Consider the following 19,963-nt stretch of genomic DNA (forward strand, 5'->3'; position numbering starts at 1 on the left):
GATCTGGGGCCCAATATCTGATTTATCCTTTTAGTAAATCTGTGTTCCTATACAGATTGTAGCTTATTCTGATTACTCTGTAACACCTCCAATTAACAATATCCCAAAAGCATTTTCTCTAACCATTTTTTGGCTAGTGTGTTTTTTTTGTGGTTAACATTATTTAGTATAAGCAGCAGTCTGACCTTCATCTCTGCGCTGCCAACATTTCCATACCCAGCATCAAAACAGCTACAAAAAACAAAATCAAGCCACTTCTCTGTAATTCCTTCAGTCTTCATGTTATCTGCTGGATTCTCAGCCTGTTTGGAAATGTAGAAAAGACAGATTCATTTGAAATAGATCCCTACAACTGCTCTGTATCACCTCAATGATACTGAAAGTATTCAGATCTGAGTGTTCTTCCCTCAGTAACCACTTCCATATCAAAAACTGTTGTTGTTAACTTGAGATGTTATCTCTTGGCATGGTGTGTTCACAAATGGAAAGAAAGGTTGGATTTTTAAGTTCTCACCATTCAGTGCTGGTCAAGCGGAAAGTTTCCAGATGTTTTGTGTTTTGTGTCCACAGGGGGAACAGGGAGGACCTGGACAGAAAGGCAGCAAAGGAGACAAGGGGGAAGCGGTGAGTGGGGGGTTGGGTTGTGCTTCAGAAACATCAGTTATGGTAATTTCACATAATTCTTGGATGATTTCTCAACAGGGCCCTTCGGGTCCTACTGGCACCCAGGGGCCAGTTGGTCAGCCTGGTCTTCCAGTGAGTCTTCTCTTTTCTTTTCTGTCTCATTAGGACTGATGGTTGAATGTCTGTTGTGACATTTTTTTTATGTAATATGTCATAATATGATTACATTTATGTTCTAAATACACAATCACAATGGATTGATCCCAGTCATCAATCTGTTGTCACTAATGTCACCAGATGTTGTTGATCCTAAATGTGTTCACACCAGACTCCACCTGTCTAACAGGGTGTAGACGGGCTGTCTGGCCCTCGAGGGCAGCAGGGTATGTATGGTCCCAAAGGAGACGAGGGGCCCCGTGGTTTCAAGGGCTCCAGAGGGCCGAGAGGATTACAGGTTAGGTTTGTGAATGTGGGGATTCTTCAAGGATATTAATTTAGTTAATAACTTGAGTTAAATAAATCTGTACATATTTTCCCAGGGTATGCCTGGCTTACCTGGAGAAAAGGGAGAGAGCGGACATGTTGGTCTCATGGTAAGTTTATATTCTCTTTATTCTATTTGTTTGCTTTCACACCTTTTTTCTAATGTCACAAATGTTTAAAAAAAAAAAAAAAGGTTTATTTATCCCGGTTACCTGGTTGTAGGGTCCACCTGGACTGCAAGGCCCCAATGGTGCTCAAGGACCTATGGGAGGACTGGTAATGCCAGGCGTTTGTTTTTGAATTTTTAATCTTTTCAGAACTAAATTCTGCGGTAATAAACATAATTTGTGTGGCACAGGGACAAACCGGCAGACCTGGGATGATTGGACAGCCGGGTGTTGTGGGGGAAAAGGTAAAAAATAAAACCTTCACTGTTTTCACTTGAATATCCTAATACTTCTCATATTTTCTTTGCACTTAATATTTTTTCTCTTAGGGAGAGGATGGAGAAGCGGGTGACCCTGGACTAGTCGGGATTCCAGGAAGACTAGTGAGTCTGTTTGGTTTTTAGCTAGAAAATCCTTGGAATAAAAATGTATTTTAGAATTAATTTTATTGCGTTAAGAGTCTCCCACACTTTATATTCCCTCACTCCTCTCTCGTTGCTTACAGGGTGACAAAGGAGACCAAGGTGAAAAGGGAGACACGGGCCCTTCAGGAGCCGCCGGTCCCCCGGGGGCTAGGGGCATTCCAGGAGAGGATGGGGCAAAGGGCAATGCTGTAAGGGCCACTCACACTGTACTGTATGATGTGTAATAACACACATTACTGTAGTATACACAAACAACTTTAGTAGTAAATAGAAATGTAGAATCGATTCCTAAAGAATTGAACAGATGTAGTAAATAAAAGGGTAATAGATAAATTTGTGGTTTTAAAGTAAAACATAAATACTGCTAAGTATTTATCATTTAGAGTGTTTGGCACATATAAATGTTTCAGATAATTAAACAAATTTTAATATCATACAGATAAACATGAGTATAACAAGAAGCAGTTTTCAAATAATTATGTCATTTATTAGGAAAAAAGAAGCTATGTGATAAAGTAATTGCCCTGCTAAGGGCAGCAATTAGCCATCAAATGTCTGTGGGAACTTGTAGTCTTCTTGTTAAGAAAGTTTGGCCCCTTCCAATTAAACCATGAATTAATTATAATTAGGTACAAAAGAGCTTCATCTTACTTGCCACAGCCAGTCTTGATTCCTGCCTGACCTGTAGAATCAAGAAATTACATAAACAGAACCAGTCTGAGAACAGGAAGTTGGCAAAATGAACTCAGATCAGTGCATCAGGTACAGATGGGAAAAAATTCAAGGACAGACTAGAACTACAGTCAGTAACATCCAAATGGTTACAGAGTCTTTTCTCAGCCTCTGAGACTTAAAGAAACCTCAATGAAAGCCAGAATCCACAAACAGATTAAAGCAGCAGAAAACCAAAATTATTTCAAGAGTGAGGAGGAGTAACCCAGGACAACCAGGACCAATCATCGGAAAGGCTTGCCATACCTCAGTCTACAAAAGCTTTTATTGCTTGTGTCTTTAGTTCAGGGGAGTAACTGCATTCAGTTTTAGCTACAGACTGAAAGGCCAGCCTTCAGAGACTCTTCATGACTTCAGGGTCTGCCATTGCCACTGACCTCCAGCAGTTCTCTGTCATCAATGGCCTCCAGACTCTCGGCTCCTTCATAACCGGCCACCTTCCTGTGGCCTTTCTGAACTGATTAAGAACTCTAGTTCATTTTTCTTTCGGACCCTTTATTTTAGTTTGTGTTTATTCTGTTGTGACGAGTTCTGACCATAAATCCGGTACTGAATCTGTGGCTGCAGCTAAAGATTGAGGTCTTCCAATATCACAGACTTGGATCACATCCCTAAAATCAAAATTTCAAACATGATAAAAGCTGGTTAGTGAATATAAGGGTGTGATTGTTGCAATGAAAAAAAAAAAAAATTTTCTATTGGTTTCTAAGATACTGTTTGACCAATAATTGTTTTTTTTTCTCAAAATATTTTCTCACATGTTTTAAGAGATGCCTGCCATATTCTCTATTGGAAACAAACTTTTTAGCCGAATGACTCACTTCAGCTTCAGTCAAACATTTGAAACCTTTTAGCAATGGCAAATTCACATTTTTAAAAATTAACAAAATATGTGCTTTGATTGTAAGGCTTAATGTGTTGTATTTTTGAATTTTATTCTTTCCACAGGGACCTATAGGTCTGACTGGTGACCTTGGTCAGCAGGGAGAGGCAGGACCCAATGTGAGTGCCTGCTTGAAATTCACTTTTTTGTCTTTTAAATAATCATAAAGTGCTGACTGTTCATCAGTCTTTTTCACTGCTGTAGGTCAGCAACACATGTCACATTTCTCAGAAGCTTGTGTTGTATATGTGGGAACGTTTGATGTGCATGCACATGCTAAGAACATACATACATGCATACTAAGAAAACTATTCTTGAACCTTTCCATATTTGGACACATTACAACCAAAAACATAAATATATTTCATTGGAATTTTATCTGACATACCAGCACAAAGTGGCATACAATTGTGAAGTAGAAAGATTTATAATTTATACAAAACATATTTTACAAATAAAAAACTGAAAAGTGCAGTGTGCAGAAGTATTCAGCTCCCTGTTCTTTGAGTGTTACCAATTGCCTTCAGAAGTTAACTGATGGCTCTGTGTGATTAAACAGAGTCCAGCTGGGTGTAATCAGCTGCTCTGTGACGCCTCAAAGGTTCAGAGAATATTGGAGAGCAAACAGCATCATGAAGTCCAAGGAACACAGCAGACAGGTCAGGGAGAAGCTGTGGAGAAGTTTAAAGCAGACTTAGACTGTAAAAAGATTTCCCACGCTTTGATCATCTCACTGTTGAATCCATCATCTGGAGATGGAAACAGTCTGGTCCAACTGTAAACCTACAAGACGAGGCCGTCCACCTAAACGTCCAGCCGAACAAGCAGAGCTCTGATCAGAGATGCAGCCAAGAGGCACATGATGACTCTGGACCAGATGCAGAGATCCACAGCTCGGGTGGGGAAATCTGTGCGCAGGATAACTATTAGTCATCACTGCACAAATGTCTTTCCGGAAGAGTGGCAAGAAGAAAGTCATTGTTAGAGAAGCATAAGAAGTCCTGTTTACAGTTTGACAGAAGTCATGTTGGACACAGCAGACACATGGCAGAAGGATCTTCGGTCAGACGAGAACAAAACTGAAGTGAACAAAATGCTGTTCACAAACCCTCTCCATCTGATCTGACTGGGCTGGAGCTGTTTGGCAAAGAAAGGGCAAAAAAATTTAATCACTAAATGATCAAAGCTGATCGACACAAACCCTAAAGACTAGCAGCTGGAATCACAGAACAAGGTGTTTTCACAAAGTATCAACTCAGGGAAGTTGAATACTTTTGCACACCACACTTTTTAGTTTTTGTTTTTAAAAAATGTTTTGAGGTAAGTATAATTTTCTTTTTACTTCACAGTCGTATGCCACTTTGTGTTTGTTGGTCTTTAACAATAAAATCCAATGACATCCATTTATGCTTCTGGTTGGAAAGTGACAAAATATGGAAAAGGTCAAGGGTTATGAATATTTTTGCAAATAACTTCATAAAAGCTAAACATTTATTTTGTAAAAAAGTTCAACTTTGATTAAACAACATATTCCATTTAAAGATTAAATATAGAAGGGAAATAAGCAACTGCTAACCACAGCTGTTTATTTATATTGATGTTTAAATATTGCATATTTTATATTAACATTGTCAGAAACCACAAGAACACATGAATATAAAATTTCTTTAATGTATGGATATGATGTATATTTTATTTATTAATATTGCACGTTTGTAGTGAAAGATAGTAATCTGTTCCAGAAAGACAAAATAATTAAAAAATCAATAAGTAAATAAAAAACTAAATAAATACTACAGCACTCCAGAAGTAAAATGTGAGCATTTGTTTTAAACCTGCTATTTGTGTATAAAACTAACATTGCATATTTGGTGTTTTCTTAATGTTTTGCACAAAGTTTTTGTAAATTCTCAGCTGTGTTTTTCACAATATTTTTTCCATGCTACTTTTTAATACAGCTATGCATGTTTTGTAGTTTAGTTTTCCTCTGCCCACTCTGTTCCCTTCCTCATTAGGGTGTAGATGGCCTCCTCGGATCTAAAGGAGACACCGGAGAACCTGGTAAATCTGTAAGTCTCACTTTGTAAACTGTGACCTTTGAAATCCTTAATGTCATTATTTAAGATGATGTTATCATGCAAGGGGACCTCATTCTTTGAATTCCTTAGGGACCCCCAGGGCCGACAGGGGAGCCTGGACCCCCGGGGCCTCCTGGACGAAGGGTTTGTATCTGTGATTGAATGTTTTTATTATTATTATTATTCTCTCAGAATCAAGTTTCATTATTTGATCCTTCAACTTTTAACTTTCAACTGTAAACATCCAGGGACACTTGGGAAAACCAGGGAAGGAAGGCAAAGAAGGCCTGAAAGGAACCAAGGTAAACATTTGAAGCATCTTTTAAAAAAAACATTGAAATGAACTGTGTCTCTGAGGGTGTCCCATGTTTCTGTCATTCCAGGGGACCCCTGGACTGGAGGGTCCCATTGGAAAGACGGGACCCAGAGGTTCTCAAGGGCATCCAGGAAAAAATGGTCCACAGGGCCTGAGAGGAATCCCTGGGCCAGGAGTGAGTCTGTTTGTGCTAATAGAAAGGAAGCAGATTAAAGACCACTCTCAATAAGTTTCACTTTCTGTGTGTGTGTGTGTGTGTGTGTGTGTTTTTAGGGTGAGCAGGGTTTAAATGGGCCACCGGGTCAAACTGGACCTCCAGGTCCCATGGTAAGATCTTAAATTTAAACGTTTAGGCTAATTAATAATATGCACTTTTACAAATAAATGTATCGTTTCTAGACACGAGACAACAACTACCACCAAATTGGAGCGTCCAGTTACCTTTCATTTGTTTCCCTCAGTAAGCGCCCGGCACAAGGCCAGCTGGATGGGTGGGATTCATTCAAAGCAGGGGGTCTCAAACTGCAGTACTCAACTGCCAGTGTTGTGCAGCTTCTAGCTGTGTCTCAGTTTAAGCACTTAATGAATGAATGCTGATGAAGAAGTTTAGTTATTTGATGTAGAAAAACATCTAAAGGTTCAAGGACACCGACCCTGTTTGACTTCAGGTTGAGAGCCATTAAATCGTTAACCTGAAGTTTTCTGTTTGGGAGAACGTATGCATTTAGTTAAAATGCTAATTAACTTTAACTAAAATTACAAACATTAATAATAATTATCTCTAGCTTTAAAAAATAAATTACATTTCTTCCATTGAGTAGAGAGAATGTATCAACAAAATTACATGAATACTAGTGTTTAATGACTGAGCTGATCAGATTGATGAAAAAAACCCAACAACAACAAAAAACAAACAAACATGATTTTAACTATATATCCTTTAACTCTTTAGGGTCCACCAGGTTTACCCGGACTCAAGGGAGATCCTGGCAGGAAGGGAGACAAGGTTCATCAAAAACACGCAACCATTCTTTTACATTCTTTTATATTTTCACTCTTGTGTTTGTAACCTCATTCATGATGTGGACACAGGGTCATGGTGGACTAATCGGACTCATAGGACCTCCAGGAGACATCGGAGAGAAAGGTGACAGAGGACTACCAGGAAACCAAGGCCTTCAAGGTCCAAAAGGAGATGAGGTACTGAAACACCCAGAGTCAGAACGTATTGAGAAACACAATGAAATTATATACTTGAGGGTCACTTGGTGAAATAATTCAGATTGCATATCGGTACATATAAATAAGGAAAATTTACATTGATAACATTATTTCTTAAACATGTTTTTCACGTCCACATCTGAGAGGGCAGCCCCTCTATGGAACAGTCCCTGCTGTTTTTTACAGGGTGACAGAAACTGAGACTCCTCTGTAAATCCAAATTTGTTTCTTATAATACAGTTTTGTAAAGCATCCACATGAAAATAGATTGTGATTTCTTAATAATTAGCTTAATGATATACTCGCAGTAACTATGGGTGGGTAAAATCACAGCATACTAATAATGGGTTTCAAGAGTTGAGTCTTGTGGCAACTTCAAAAACCAACCATAACTTAGACTTGTTTCTGTTGAAGCTTGTCTTGTTTACTTATAGTTTTGTTTCCTTGTATAAAAATTAGGGTCCCGTCGGCCCACCAGGCCCACCTGGACCTCCTGGTCCCACAGGACTGTCTGTGAGTAAACTATAGGCCGTCACACAGCTTGTAAAGAAGCTAAACGATTGTTAACCTTCCAGTTTTCTAGAAAACTACCAATCCTAGTTTTATGGTTCTCTCTTTTCAACACCTCACCTTTTCTAATAGGGTGCTATTGGTCAAAAAGGCTCCAAAGGGAACCAGGTACAGTTGATACTGATTTTTATGTTTTAACTATTCCCATATATTACACTCATTGTTAGCAGCTCCACAGTACAACCTAAAGAACTTTGTCTTAATTACTATTTAGGGTCCGATAGGTCCCAGAGGAGACACCGGCCCTGTGGGGCCTCCAGGACCACCTGTGAGTTCTGCCCATAGGAAACGTTGTGCCATCAAAGTTTCTGTATTCACTAAGACTCTGCCTTAACTTCTTCGTTGTTCTTTTGGTGTGTTTTCTCTCCCTAGGGACAGGCCGCTGTTGGTTTTTCGCCTCTTCCAGAGCGAGGAAGAAGAAGAAGAACTCACGCTGTGGTGGATGGTGCTGCAGTTGAGGACGAGGAGGAGACCATAGACGGAGGAGAGGACGACGGTTGGGTGCAAAGCGACCAGGCCACGCTGGATGGTGTGGTGAAAGAAAATGAGGCGCAGGACATGGAAGAAGTGTTTGCTTCAATTTCATCTATGAAAGTTGAGGTGGAGGGTCTGCGTAACCCAATGGGGACTTACCACAGCCCAGCACGCACCTGCAAGGAGCTCTGGCTCCTCCATCCAGAGCTGCCCAGTGGTACTTTGTCACTTTATGAACTTTTTGAATTGGAACAACTGGACCTCTTCTGTATACATGTCTAAAACCTTCGTGTCCTTGTGTGAATTTGCCTGTTTGTTTGTTTTTTTGCCTCTCCAGGTGAGTACTGGATAGACCCCAACCAGGGCTGCCACAGAGACGCCTTCAAAGCTTTCTGTAACTTTACTGCACAGGGAGAAACATGTTTGTACCCAGACAAAAAGTTCCAGTCGGTTAGTTTATACAGCTTGCAGTAAGAGATCACTAAATCTTCTTTTGTTTCGACAGCAGTACAAGATAACTTCATGTTCTTTGTTTCCATCAGGTGAAATTAGCAGCATGGAAAGGGGAAAAACCTAACACCTGGTACAGTAAATTCAGGAAAGGAAAACAGGTACAATGTGATACTTAAATCTGCATCAGTTTCATTCTGATCTTATGGGAAGGTATGTGGGATTTCAAAGATAATTTTATGATTCTTGCAATAGAGATGCATTTCTGGTGATCATTAAAAAAATCATCTAAAAGTTTGTCCATGTCATAACAAATGAGTCTCTCCACTGAGTTTACATGCAGCATGTTCTTAGAAGCTTTCTGTTTTTGTCCCCTTAAGTTCATTTTCCAGGCTTTTTAAATGTTCAGTGATCAAAAGCACCATTGATGGTAATGGAGCTGAGGTGACGCTCTTTTCCACAACAGAGAGAAAAGTTGTTCGCACAGATTGGTTTGTTTCCATGGAGAAAATTGGTTGAGTGAATAGATAGGAAGTCTGCACTGATTGGTACGCTCTCTGTAAGCCTGGGGATGCTTTTAAAGAATGTGTTGGTTTAGTTAGAGCCACAAATGACCAAAATAACAGCTTCAATTATTTTACCTAAGAAAACAAAACACAGGCCATCAGTTTCGTTTTGACAGGCAACAGTATAATCAGAAAGTTTGAGGGTTGAAGACAGAGATTTGTTCCTGGAGACAAAATGAGGCTGCTGTCAGGTTCCTCCATCCAGAGCTCTGAAAAATAACCTGGCTCTGCTGAAAGTTTGAATACAAGATGGAATTTGTGCTTCTATATTTGTCAAAATTAACACACACACGCGTGCACGCACGGCCACACATGCCCACGCACGCCCACGGACGCACACACAGACTTTTGTTTCCATTGTGTCTTCACTGTATTTGACCATGAAATGATTCTTTTAGCTTGAACATGTCATCTTGTGGCTCTCTTCCAGTTTTCCTACACAGGGTCAGATGGTGTCTCGATACACATCGTTCAGCTGACCTTCCTGAAGCTTCTCAGTGCCACAGCCAAGCAGACGTTCACCTATCACTGCCTCAACTCTGCCGCCTGGCTGCATGCGGCCAGCTACAGTCATGAACATGCACTACGCTTCAGAGGCAGCAACGGGGAGGAGCTGACTCACGAGAACGCACATTACATCAGTCCGCTATACGACGGCTGCCAAGTAAGTGTTGCAGACGTGTGACATTAAAGCAAACGTGTGGACATGTGCTTCATTTTGTGTTGTTTGATATTGTGCAGGTACGCTCAGGACAGGAGAGGACGGTTTTGGAAATTGAGGCACCAACGTCCCAGCCTCTCCCCATCATTGACATAGCTGTGTCCGATTTCGGCAATGGGAACCAGAAATTTGGTTTCCAAGTTGGCCCAGTTTGCTTCAATGGTTAACAATCTCAGGAAGGCATAAGAAAGGGATTAATTTAATAGAAAAGAGCCTTGGACACCTTTTACATGCAGGGAGAACAAAACTTTCAAGATCACATATTTAATTTGTACAGTAAACAATGTTTCATGGCTCAAACTACCACTCTTGCTCAAATGTTCATTCGGTTTGTATGTTACAGGTTCATTGTTGTTGTATGCTAAAATGGCTCACTGTGGACTCACATGCTGTTATAAAGAGAAGGACACCTTTGTTGATGTCCTCACGGTTTTTCTTTTCTTCTTTTCTTCTTCATCATGTGTACTCTGCTCTGTTTTCTCTGCTTCTGTTTCAGGAATGACTTTAAAAAACAAATGGTCTATCTCCAGTCACCTGTAAGAGAATCAGTGTGGAAGAATTAATATTCTTAAACCTGACAGATGCAGACCATCCAGCATAATCCATTGAAATAACTGAAACTGTCAGCATTCACAAATAGGTTTATATTAGTTTATTGTGTTCATTGCACATATCTGATTGAGAAATCATAAAGAAGAAGCTGACTTTTAATTAGTGACACAAAGAGAATAATTCTGGTTACTGGAATCGGGTTTGATGATAATTCTTAGTGTTCCTAAGCACTACCAGGAAGGAGGAGGAACATCTTTCATTTGTGTGGGCACTGTTACTGAGAAAAAACACTCATTGTTACTTAATCAGTTTGATGTTTACAATAAAGTCAAAGGACAAACAGTGATATTATAAGCTATTCAAAAGGAAAATAGTTGCTGTTAATTTAGGTTGCAGTAGAAGAAGACAGAGGCAGAATGATGAACACATAGCAACTAGCTGATCCCTTTTACTCTTTTCTGCCTGCAACCACTGAAAGTCTGAATCCAACAGAGAAAATAGACTTTAGCCTACATTCAAATTCTCTGAACACTGCTACAGATATTCTCCATTCTACTTTCTTAGTGATGAAAAACACAGATGCTTTAACGATTTTTCCAAGAAGGACATCAATACGAGTTAGTGTGTTTTATAAAAATGTATTTCAATACAATTTAAATCTCATATTTGTGACTGTGTACAGTTTCAGATATTTTTTGTTGTCATCAAACCTCATTTTTGTGTTTTCTTTTGTTCTTTGTTTTGTTGAAATTGTGTGGTTGTGATCATGAGTTAAACACATTGCATTGATGAGCCACAACATTAAAACCACTTTCATAATGAATGATACAAACATTGATTCATAATTAATCAATGTTTTATCTTTAGAATATCTTCTATCTTAAACTATCAATGATGTTTTCATGATCAGAATTTAAGTCTGAACTAAAAGTGAACTAAATTCAACTTCAGGTCCATGTTGTACAGACTAGTCATTCATTTTCTTAAATTTATAAGTGCATGTAAAACAGTTTAGATGTTTTTTACCTTTTATAATAATTACTGTGAAAGAGACTACAAAATATAACTTCCTGTTTATCTGTGTGATGTCACTTGCTCTGTGCTCTGTTCAGAAATCCTTAGACCATTGTTTATACGAGGAAAATAATAGTAAATTTCAAAATGCTAAGTTTATCAATGTTAAAAAAACAGGTCCTACAACTCACTCAGTCATAGTAACAATATAGAAAAATGAAAGCTCTAGTTATTCCAGTCAACACCATTCATAAACAAAATCACAGGAGACCCTGACATAAATCTTTTGTGAGTTTATTTAAGACTATAACTTCAGGTGTTGAGTAAAATATATCTGTAGAAATAAAATATGTATTTTCAAATTATAATAACAGCTTCCTTCAGCTAACTAACCTCATATTGCTGCAGCAGCTATGGAAAAAAAATGTCTGTCACTGTCGAAAGAATATGATCAGAATGTCTTGGACATACAGGGTCTATAAAACCCTCTCATCACCTTGGATGTTTTACCCTTTGTATTAGCTTAACTAATTAATCATAAGCAACAAATTTAGTTTTTTGTGTTGAAAAAGTTTAACAACTCCCTCATTCCTTGTATAACATCAATGTGGGAACTGATTTCAATATATGAAATATATTCACCTCTTTCAAATCAGTATTTAATGAAAGCATCTTCGGCTGCAATCGGTGACTGTGTGGATAGGTCTCAGTCAGGTTTCCACATCTGGATTCTACAATTTTACTCTGTTCCTTCTTGCTAATCTTTTCAAGCTGTGTCAGGTTGTGTGGGGTTTGGTTGTGAACACCATTTTTTCCAGTCCTGACACAAACTCTTTTGGTTTGAGGCCTAGGCTTTGACTTGGCCACTCCAGAACATTCGCCTTGTTGTCTTCAAACCATTTCTGTGGAGCTTTGGCTGGATTCTTTGAATCCTTGTCTTTCTGGAGAACAAATGTTGCCACAGTTCTCTTATAGATGGAAACAAATGGACCTTTAGAATTTCCCTCTATTTATTGTTTTCATTTTACCTTGTACATTTACAAGCCTGCTACCAAAAAGCCTCCCCACCACCAGGATTTCACAGTGGGGATACATGGTGTGTAGTGATTTGCAGTGTTTTGTGTCTGCCAAACATATAATCTTGTCTGATGGCCAAAAAGCTGCATTTGATTTCATCTGACCAAAGAAATTTCTTCCACTTGATCATGGAGTCTCACGTGTCTTTTGGAAAACTCTTGTTAAGCTTTTATATTGAGTTTTGGTCAGCAGTGGCTTTCTGATATCTGCTCTGCCATAAAACTTTGAAAGGTGAAGAAGATGGGTAACAGTGGTTGTAGTGCAGTCTCTCCCATCTCAGCTGTTAAAGTTCTAAGCTCTTTCAGTGTAGTCATAGTGACCTGGTGACTGCTCTGACTAGTCTAGTTTTTGCACATTCAGTCAGCTTGTGAGGAAAACCTAATCTGGCCTCAGATTTAATGTGTAAAATATTCCTTCCAGTTCTTGAGGATGGATTTAGCTGAACTCCAGGGGCAGTTCGGGACCCTAGAGATTTTGTTTGTATCCATCGCTTGACTTGTACTTTTCAGTAACCTTTCCTCTGATTTGCTTGGAATGCTGTTTCTTCATGCTGTCATGGCAACCAGGAATACCAATTAACAGGTGACTGGACCTTCTAGACACAGATGCCTTTCTATTACAACTCTTTGACACACAATCCCTGTACTCCGGTGATCTTCACTCCACTCATTGTGAAACTACTAGCACCAACTGTTGAATTAGGTCAGTCGATTTAAGTATTCATTTGAGTATTCAGTTGAGTATTTATTTATTTGATGTTACACATTATTAGTTGTTTTCACTTTGACATTAAAGGATATTTTTGTATCTTAGTCAAAAAAGACTAGTTTTGTAGATTAATTTGGTAAAAAAAACAATAATAAGGGTAAAACATTGGAAACTCACTTTTAGCAAATGTCTAATCTTAAATCACTCAGATATTTGGGAAAAATAATACATCTTGATTGGGACATCCCTGGCAAGGACCTCTGTTAAAGAAGAGACTTACAAGTTATTAAGGCGGTGCTTTTAAAGTTGTGGCTGATCCATGGATTTTGGAGTGTAATATATCATGGTGCTATTATATAGGTCCCCCTGTAATAAAGTTATATATATATATATATATATATATATATATATATATATATATATATATATATATATATATATATATATATACATATATATATATATAGTTGTGAGGAAACACTGATGTTTGTCCATACTCAACGTTGTTCTTAGTATATTTGTTTGGAAACTGATTGTGTTTTAATAAAAGTACATGATGTACATTTAAATTATTACAATCACATTTTTTATCAAATTTTACCAAAAAGAATAACTTTTAAACAAATGGAGGAATTTGTTGCTCTTTGGAAAAAATCTGTTTTATTCATGTTTATATTCTGGTGTTGTCCTGTGATGGACTGTTACTGTCCAGGGTGACCCTGACCCTCACCGGTTGATTTCTGGAAATGGGCACCAGCACCCTTCCTGACCCCATCAGGGATAAGTGTCTCAGATAATGGATGGATGGATAAATTTTTTTTTTAATGGGTTTTTTTTAAGCAAAATTTCAGACATATGGCTGTGTGATTGTGTATTATCTGTCTTGTATAGATTAATTGCCATTCTTTTATATCACACTTAATCATTTTTCAGGTTAGAAATCAGATTCACTGCCCCTTTGACAAGTAAATTCAATGTGACTAACCTTATTGTCATGTCATCCATATGACTTGTTTACCTGCTCTATAAAATGAACAGTTTATCACAGTTGTAAATATTCTGTCAGGATATCTGGTTCAGAACACAAGACCAGGGAGACGTGCTATGCAGTTTGGGGTGTCACCTGCAAAAATGATATTTTCACTTTCTTTAATGTTCATACCCGGAACAATTCTAGTTGGATTTTTTTTACCACTCTTCACATCAGTGCTGATAGATTTTATTTTGACTGGATGATTTGCTGGTTTTTGAAGCATAATGAACTTTACTTGTACTAAGCCCTCCCCCTTAACTGCAATGTAACTTTTATTTCACTGTGCAGAGGTACATTGATATTTCAGCAGTTTCAACTTTGACAGTTATGGGGATGGTCTTTAAAGTCATGTCCAATTTCTTCTCATTTTAAGAGCACTGACTCAGTTCAGATGGCCTCAGGCTTGGATACATTTGCTGAACATTGAGCCCAACTACACATCAAAAGGAGATTTAGAGTGAATAAAGCAGGACAACAATTAATATAATATGTAGGATGGTCTTCTCAAAGGCTGACGTTTAAAAGCTCAATCTGCCTGAAGAAATCAGTCAATTTATTTAGACTCTATGAATTTAGCTGTGAAGAGTTGCAAACATCCAGAATGATGTTAGAAGCTTTTTGATGGTTACAAAAGGCATGTGGTCAATATGCATTTAGTCAAGTGTTTCTGAAAGATAATGCTTTAATTTTATAGAAATATATAACAAAAAAGTCTTCTTGTTCATTGAAAAGGATGATACTGGTTAGTTAAAGATGGAGTCCTCTTCCGTCTTTTTAAAAATTCTGTGTGTTGTGCCTTCTTTTATTATTCCACAATTGTCTGTACTTTAATATATTCTGTTATTAGTCACCAAGACAGATAACACAACAAATGAAACAAGACACTGACCTTTTCTAATCGCAGCATGTCTTCAATTCCCCAGATGAACTCCTTCTACTTTGCATTAAAAGCCATTTATCTTTTCCCTGAATTTAATCTGAGATGATTGCCTCTGATTATTTACAGGAAAAAGAGGGAGCAGTTAGAGCGGCAGCTGAAAAGAAGAAGCCAAACACACACACTGCAGATGTGGGTGTGTGGAGCCTGGACTGACACGATGAATTGAACCAGTATATGCTTTCATCAAATATGACACTGTAATTTTCTGTAATTGCCACAGTATGCAGAACATAAAAGATATATTGCTCACACGTGACTGTTGATGTTTCAATCATCAGAGAATGGACTGATTGGAAGCAAGACTTTAAACTGAGTTCAGAAAGTGAGATTTGTTGCTAAAAATCCAGATGTGAACAAATGAAGCACTAAAACGTAAGGCTACTTTTGTGTGTTTTGGAGCAAGATGAGGGAATGGTGACCTCTGGATGACCTTATTTAATGTTTAATATCTCAGAAACCAAAGCAGCAAAAACAAAAGTTTTAATAGCACAGACGGAGCTCATCCTTCTGTTTTCTGTTATTTTTCACGTGGATGGAGTGTCAGCTTCATTCAACTGAAAATGTTCCACTATTAACAGAAGTTATTGCCTTTCAACCAAAGCATATGTAGAATAAAGTGTTTAGTCCATCACTTCATCTGGATGGCATTAAGTTGGCCACTGATAATAAAGTAAAACCCTCTTTTATTTTTGATCAGGATATGGAATTAAATCCTATGTTAGACAGATTTCTGTCAATTCTTTTTTTTCTTTATGATGGTGGATATTAGAATTTCTAAAAGTACAATTTGATGCAGAATTTTTTTAGTTACCTCAGCCTTACCCTTTAACCACATCAATAAAAAATATCTCTACTAAGTATCATGTCTGAACTGGACTCAGACTCTTCTATGTATCAGCCCCTGTGGCCAGTGATACAACCAACGGCTGATTTCTAACCAGCTCTGGTTCAAAAAGGAACCACAACTCTCAATGCCCCAGGGAACAGGGTAGGACTGAGATCTAAGTGCTAATGGACAAACGCTGAACCCAGGTTTGAACCCAGGCCCGGCCTTCACCACGTCATCACAACAATGCTTCGGATTTGAATATGATGTTAACCAGTATGCATTTTGCGTAGCACTGAGAAATAGTTTGCATGATGAGGTTGTCCACACATCAGATATGTTTGAAGGCTGCAAGTGTTAGAAATCGCTGCATGTCACCAGCAAATGACTGAGAACAGATGGTACGACTGAGTTCCAGGTTTTACAAGAATTTCAAAGATTGGGACAGGAATCAGAAAATCTTAAATAATCAGCACTGATTTACCATGGGAGTATCAGGATTATCACATCAGTGTCTTTGAAAAAGCATTTTGTCTTTATGTTGGAGTTGCAAGTTTCACAACATTTTCCACAAATTTAACAGTATAGAAGAGTTGTAGAGTTCTCTTGTTGTTCCATTGGTAGGAATGACAGGACCAAGGTTATGAATAATACTTGAAGATTTTTGACATATTTCACAATAGTCAGCTGTGTACAGCTCGGTGTGTTAATAACATATTGGGTCAGATAGTGTAACATATAAAACAAAAATACTCCTGGCTTGTCCTGATGTACTACATCCTTAATCTTCAGTGTTTCAATTATTTCATTCTGGACTACAAAGACTTCATCTGGGAGAAATTATCTTCCTGAATGATGCATTGATGTAAAGAAAAACTTTGTAAACAATGGCATCCCTGTAAAAAGTCCAGATACTGAACCACAAACCTTCTGGTAATATTCAAGTCCATAATGCTTTGTGTTGTGGCATTCATCCAACAGTTGAAGATTGAGTTGGAAAATTTAAAAAAGTACATGGTTGGCTCAAGATTAGCATCCACGTTGTTGAAATCATCTGTGTCATTTTGAATTTCATCTTCTGAGTTTTCTTCTGCTCAAAGAAAGAGATTTCTTCAAAATGCGTCCCCATATCTCCAGCATTTGTGTTTTCAGAATAAACTTTCTCATCCTTAGAGGAATCTTCCATGTCCTTTTGGTCTTCAGGGTTCAATGTCAAAAGCAAAGTATTTTGATCTCTCGTCCTCAGATCTCTCTACTAAAACGTCTCTTATTCTATATCCTAACAACTTTTCAACTCCCTTCATAACAAGAAATCCAAGGTCCCATCAAAGGCAAAAATCCTCTTGACTTGTTGAACAGTTAAACTGGTTTGTAAAATCACTTTGAAGTCGTCTCTCTGGAATCGATCTACCTCCAACCAAGTTGAGAAGCAAACTGAGAATTCTTGTCTTCTTGTATCTCTTTGAAGATTTATGACATCATTGATGAGAACAAAGAGGTTCTCATTGACATGATGATGTCAAACAACCTGTCAGGATCTTGTTTGTTTTAGTTGCTATGGAAATTTCAGTTTTGTATTTGTCCTGATTTCCAACTCATACATACATGTAAAAATTTTAGATTTTATGAGAATACTTGTGAACAAATAAATTCATAAAAGTATTTTTGATTTTATAAAGACAGTGAGTATTTTTCCAGATGTTATACTCATATGGGTCACCTTTAAAACTGGCTCTAAACCATCTGCTTGATCTATTTAGAACTGTGGAGAATCCTTTTTTTTTTTGGCAATATCTTTGTAATTAAATGTTTTCATCATTATATATTTCAGGTATTCCCCCAAAACCATCTTGCTGATATCACACAATAAAAATTGTTAATTTACCTTTAATACATTTTAAAAAATAGCCTTTTTTTAAATTACTGAAATGGACTGATGACCTGTCCAGGGTGAACCCCGCCTCTGACCTGTTGACAGGTGGAGATAGGCACCAGCATTAAGTTTGGCTCGTTATTCAAATTAGTTTCAAACGTTTTCGCTCTAAATAAACCCAATAACTGGGTAATCTAGCAATATTTCTGTTACGTACAAATCCACCTTTCTGAGAAACTGAATACATGAATTTTATTAGCTGTAAAATCAACAAAAAATAATCAATGATGTATCAGTGTGTCCAATAAATATATATGAGATTCAATTTTTTAACTGAATTACAGAAATATTAATGTAATGTTCCTTTGGGATCTATAAAGTATGACTGATTGAAAATTATTTTGTACTGAGATTCAACAATATGCTAAAGACTGAAAGGAAAATGTTCTTTCAAAATTCACTGAAAATAGTAGATTTAGTCAAATTGTAATAATTTTGAATCAATAAAAAGTGATTAAAAACAATGCTCAGGTAGCATGCCTGAAACACTGATTTTTCTTTAACTTCCACACAAACTCATTCTTAATAACTTTCATGTGTACATAAGCAATGCTTTGACTAAAATATATTCCTAACATTTGTATAGAACTAGTATAACTGCTCTCTATTTGCAGTGAAATATAAAAAATATAAATTCAGGTTTGCAGAGAACACAACAAGTTTGGGTTTCTGTCAATAATCCTTGAACAAACACAGCTCTCAACCTGCTTCGCAGCCATAATGTCTCCATCTGTTGTCGTCCCGTGTGTTGGTGTGTGGGCGTCGGCTTTCATAGCACCCACCGTCTCAGAGACAGTTTTTATCCTACAGCAATAACAAAACTAAATACAATGAAAAACAACCATTAATCACCATGAATGATGTGTGTGTGAGAATGTGGCTATTCTTATTTATTAGTTTTTTATCAGTTATTTGTTATGTATTTCTTATATTGTGTGTAAACTGTGAGACAGTTGTTTTTAAGCATATGCACTGACTGATGACACTTTTTAAATTTTGTTGTTCTTGTGACAATGACAATAAAGATTTATCTTATCTTATCTTATCCGATCCTATTTTATCTTATCTTATCTTATAAGACCGCTTGTACTTTGCTGAACTTGTAAAGTGCTGCCACGCAGCAGACGAGGAACCCAAGACTAGACTAGTTGTTTGCTAATTGCTGCTGCAGCTAGTCTGAAGGAGCTGGATTGGGGAAGGGTGGGGGCGGGTGCTTTGTGAAGCAAATGTTTAGCTTCGAGACTGCAACTCTAAGGAAGAGCTTTATGGAACTAAGCAACAGTTTGTATGAGCAAGCAAATGGAAATTCAAGGATCAAGGAATCACATATCTGGTTTTGTTCCGAGGGAACATTTTAACATGATATAAATCTCAAAAAGTTGATTTTGTATAATTACCCCCACTGTGAGCTGAATTATATGGATAAATGGTGTAAATTTCAGTGTCTAGATGTTTATTAGCAATAAAGTTGCTTCCTTGTACATCAAACATTGCTTGAGTCTTCACTCCACAAGATCTTTGCCTCTTTAAACAACTTGGGAGGTGGTGAAGTCATGCCAGGAGCTTTTGGATTTCAGCGGCAAACATAATCCATCTGGCCATATTGATATAACAAAGATTCATCCTTTTCACCATTTCTTCCCTCTCTGCATTTCTTCTCCATCTCTGAGACACGATCTGTCTGCAGTCAATGCTTGAGTGACATTATTATGCAGCCAAGTCCCGGACTCTGCCTGAGGCAGTTCACAGTTAGTCTATAACGTCTGGATGTGCAGTCTGCAAAGAAGGACAGAAATGGACAGTGATTGATCCGTATGACACTCTGCAGCCGGTGTTGATTCTTCTGGATTCTTCCAATGTTCATTCTTCACCTCAGTCGTTATGCATGTTTTAATCAAACGTCATTTTATCGTAACTGTGTTGTTCATGAATAATAAACGTTAAACACTAGAGATCTTGAACATTAATCACTGGAGGGTTTTTGACATGTTTGTAAGTCAGCATGTTGAAAATGTTTGTTCACTATTAAAGTACATGTTCTTTTGTTCCAAGTTTCTTTTCTTATAAAATCAAGAACACAACAGTAACAAATATAAATTCATATTTATAAAATATGGGTGTTATAAATATATTCCCCTAGACTTTGTAATGCAGGTTCGTAAAAAACTAG

General features: G+C 37.6%; 1 protein-coding gene across 1 annotated transcript in view; it reads left to right on the forward strand.

Moving 5' to 3' along the window:
• LOC122830069 (collagen alpha-1(XI) chain-like) overlaps window positions 1-13,056 on the forward strand; it is a 49,887-nt gene extending 36,831 nt beyond the window's left edge. Inside the window, exons 43-66 of the mRNA XM_044115115.1 lie at window positions 571-624; window positions 703-756; window positions 971-1,078; window positions 1,164-1,217; window positions 1,330-1,383; window positions 1,466-1,519; window positions 1,604-1,657; window positions 1,780-1,887; window positions 3,380-3,433; window positions 5,330-5,383; window positions 5,483-5,536; window positions 5,641-5,694; window positions 5,776-5,883; window positions 5,982-6,035; window positions 6,661-6,714; window positions 6,801-6,908; window positions 7,389-7,442; window positions 7,572-7,607; window positions 7,714-7,767; window positions 7,872-8,190; window positions 8,311-8,423; window positions 8,516-8,584; window positions 9,420-9,653; window positions 9,731-13,056. Of these exons, the coding sequence (XP_043971050.1) occupies window positions 571-624; window positions 703-756; window positions 971-1,078; window positions 1,164-1,217; window positions 1,330-1,383; window positions 1,466-1,519; window positions 1,604-1,657; window positions 1,780-1,887; window positions 3,380-3,433; window positions 5,330-5,383; window positions 5,483-5,536; window positions 5,641-5,694; window positions 5,776-5,883; window positions 5,982-6,035; window positions 6,661-6,714; window positions 6,801-6,908; window positions 7,389-7,442; window positions 7,572-7,607; window positions 7,714-7,767; window positions 7,872-8,190; window positions 8,311-8,423; window positions 8,516-8,584; window positions 9,420-9,653; window positions 9,731-9,877 (2,106 nt within the window). The 3' untranslated portion in view covers window positions 9,878-13,056. The remainder of the gene's footprint in view (window positions 1-570; window positions 625-702; window positions 757-970; window positions 1,079-1,163; window positions 1,218-1,329; window positions 1,384-1,465; window positions 1,520-1,603; window positions 1,658-1,779; window positions 1,888-3,379; window positions 3,434-5,329; window positions 5,384-5,482; window positions 5,537-5,640; window positions 5,695-5,775; window positions 5,884-5,981; window positions 6,036-6,660; window positions 6,715-6,800; window positions 6,909-7,388; window positions 7,443-7,571; window positions 7,608-7,713; window positions 7,768-7,871; window positions 8,191-8,310; window positions 8,424-8,515; window positions 8,585-9,419; window positions 9,654-9,730) is intronic.
• The last annotated feature ends 6,907 nt before the right edge of the window (window positions 13,057-19,963 follow it).

The sequence above is a fragment of the Gambusia affinis genome, linkage group LG04 (genome assembly GCF_019740435.1).
Source record: "Gambusia affinis linkage group LG04, SWU_Gaff_1.0, whole genome shotgun sequence".
Classification (NCBI taxonomy): Eukaryota; Metazoa; Chordata; class Actinopteri; order Cyprinodontiformes; family Poeciliidae; genus Gambusia; species Gambusia affinis.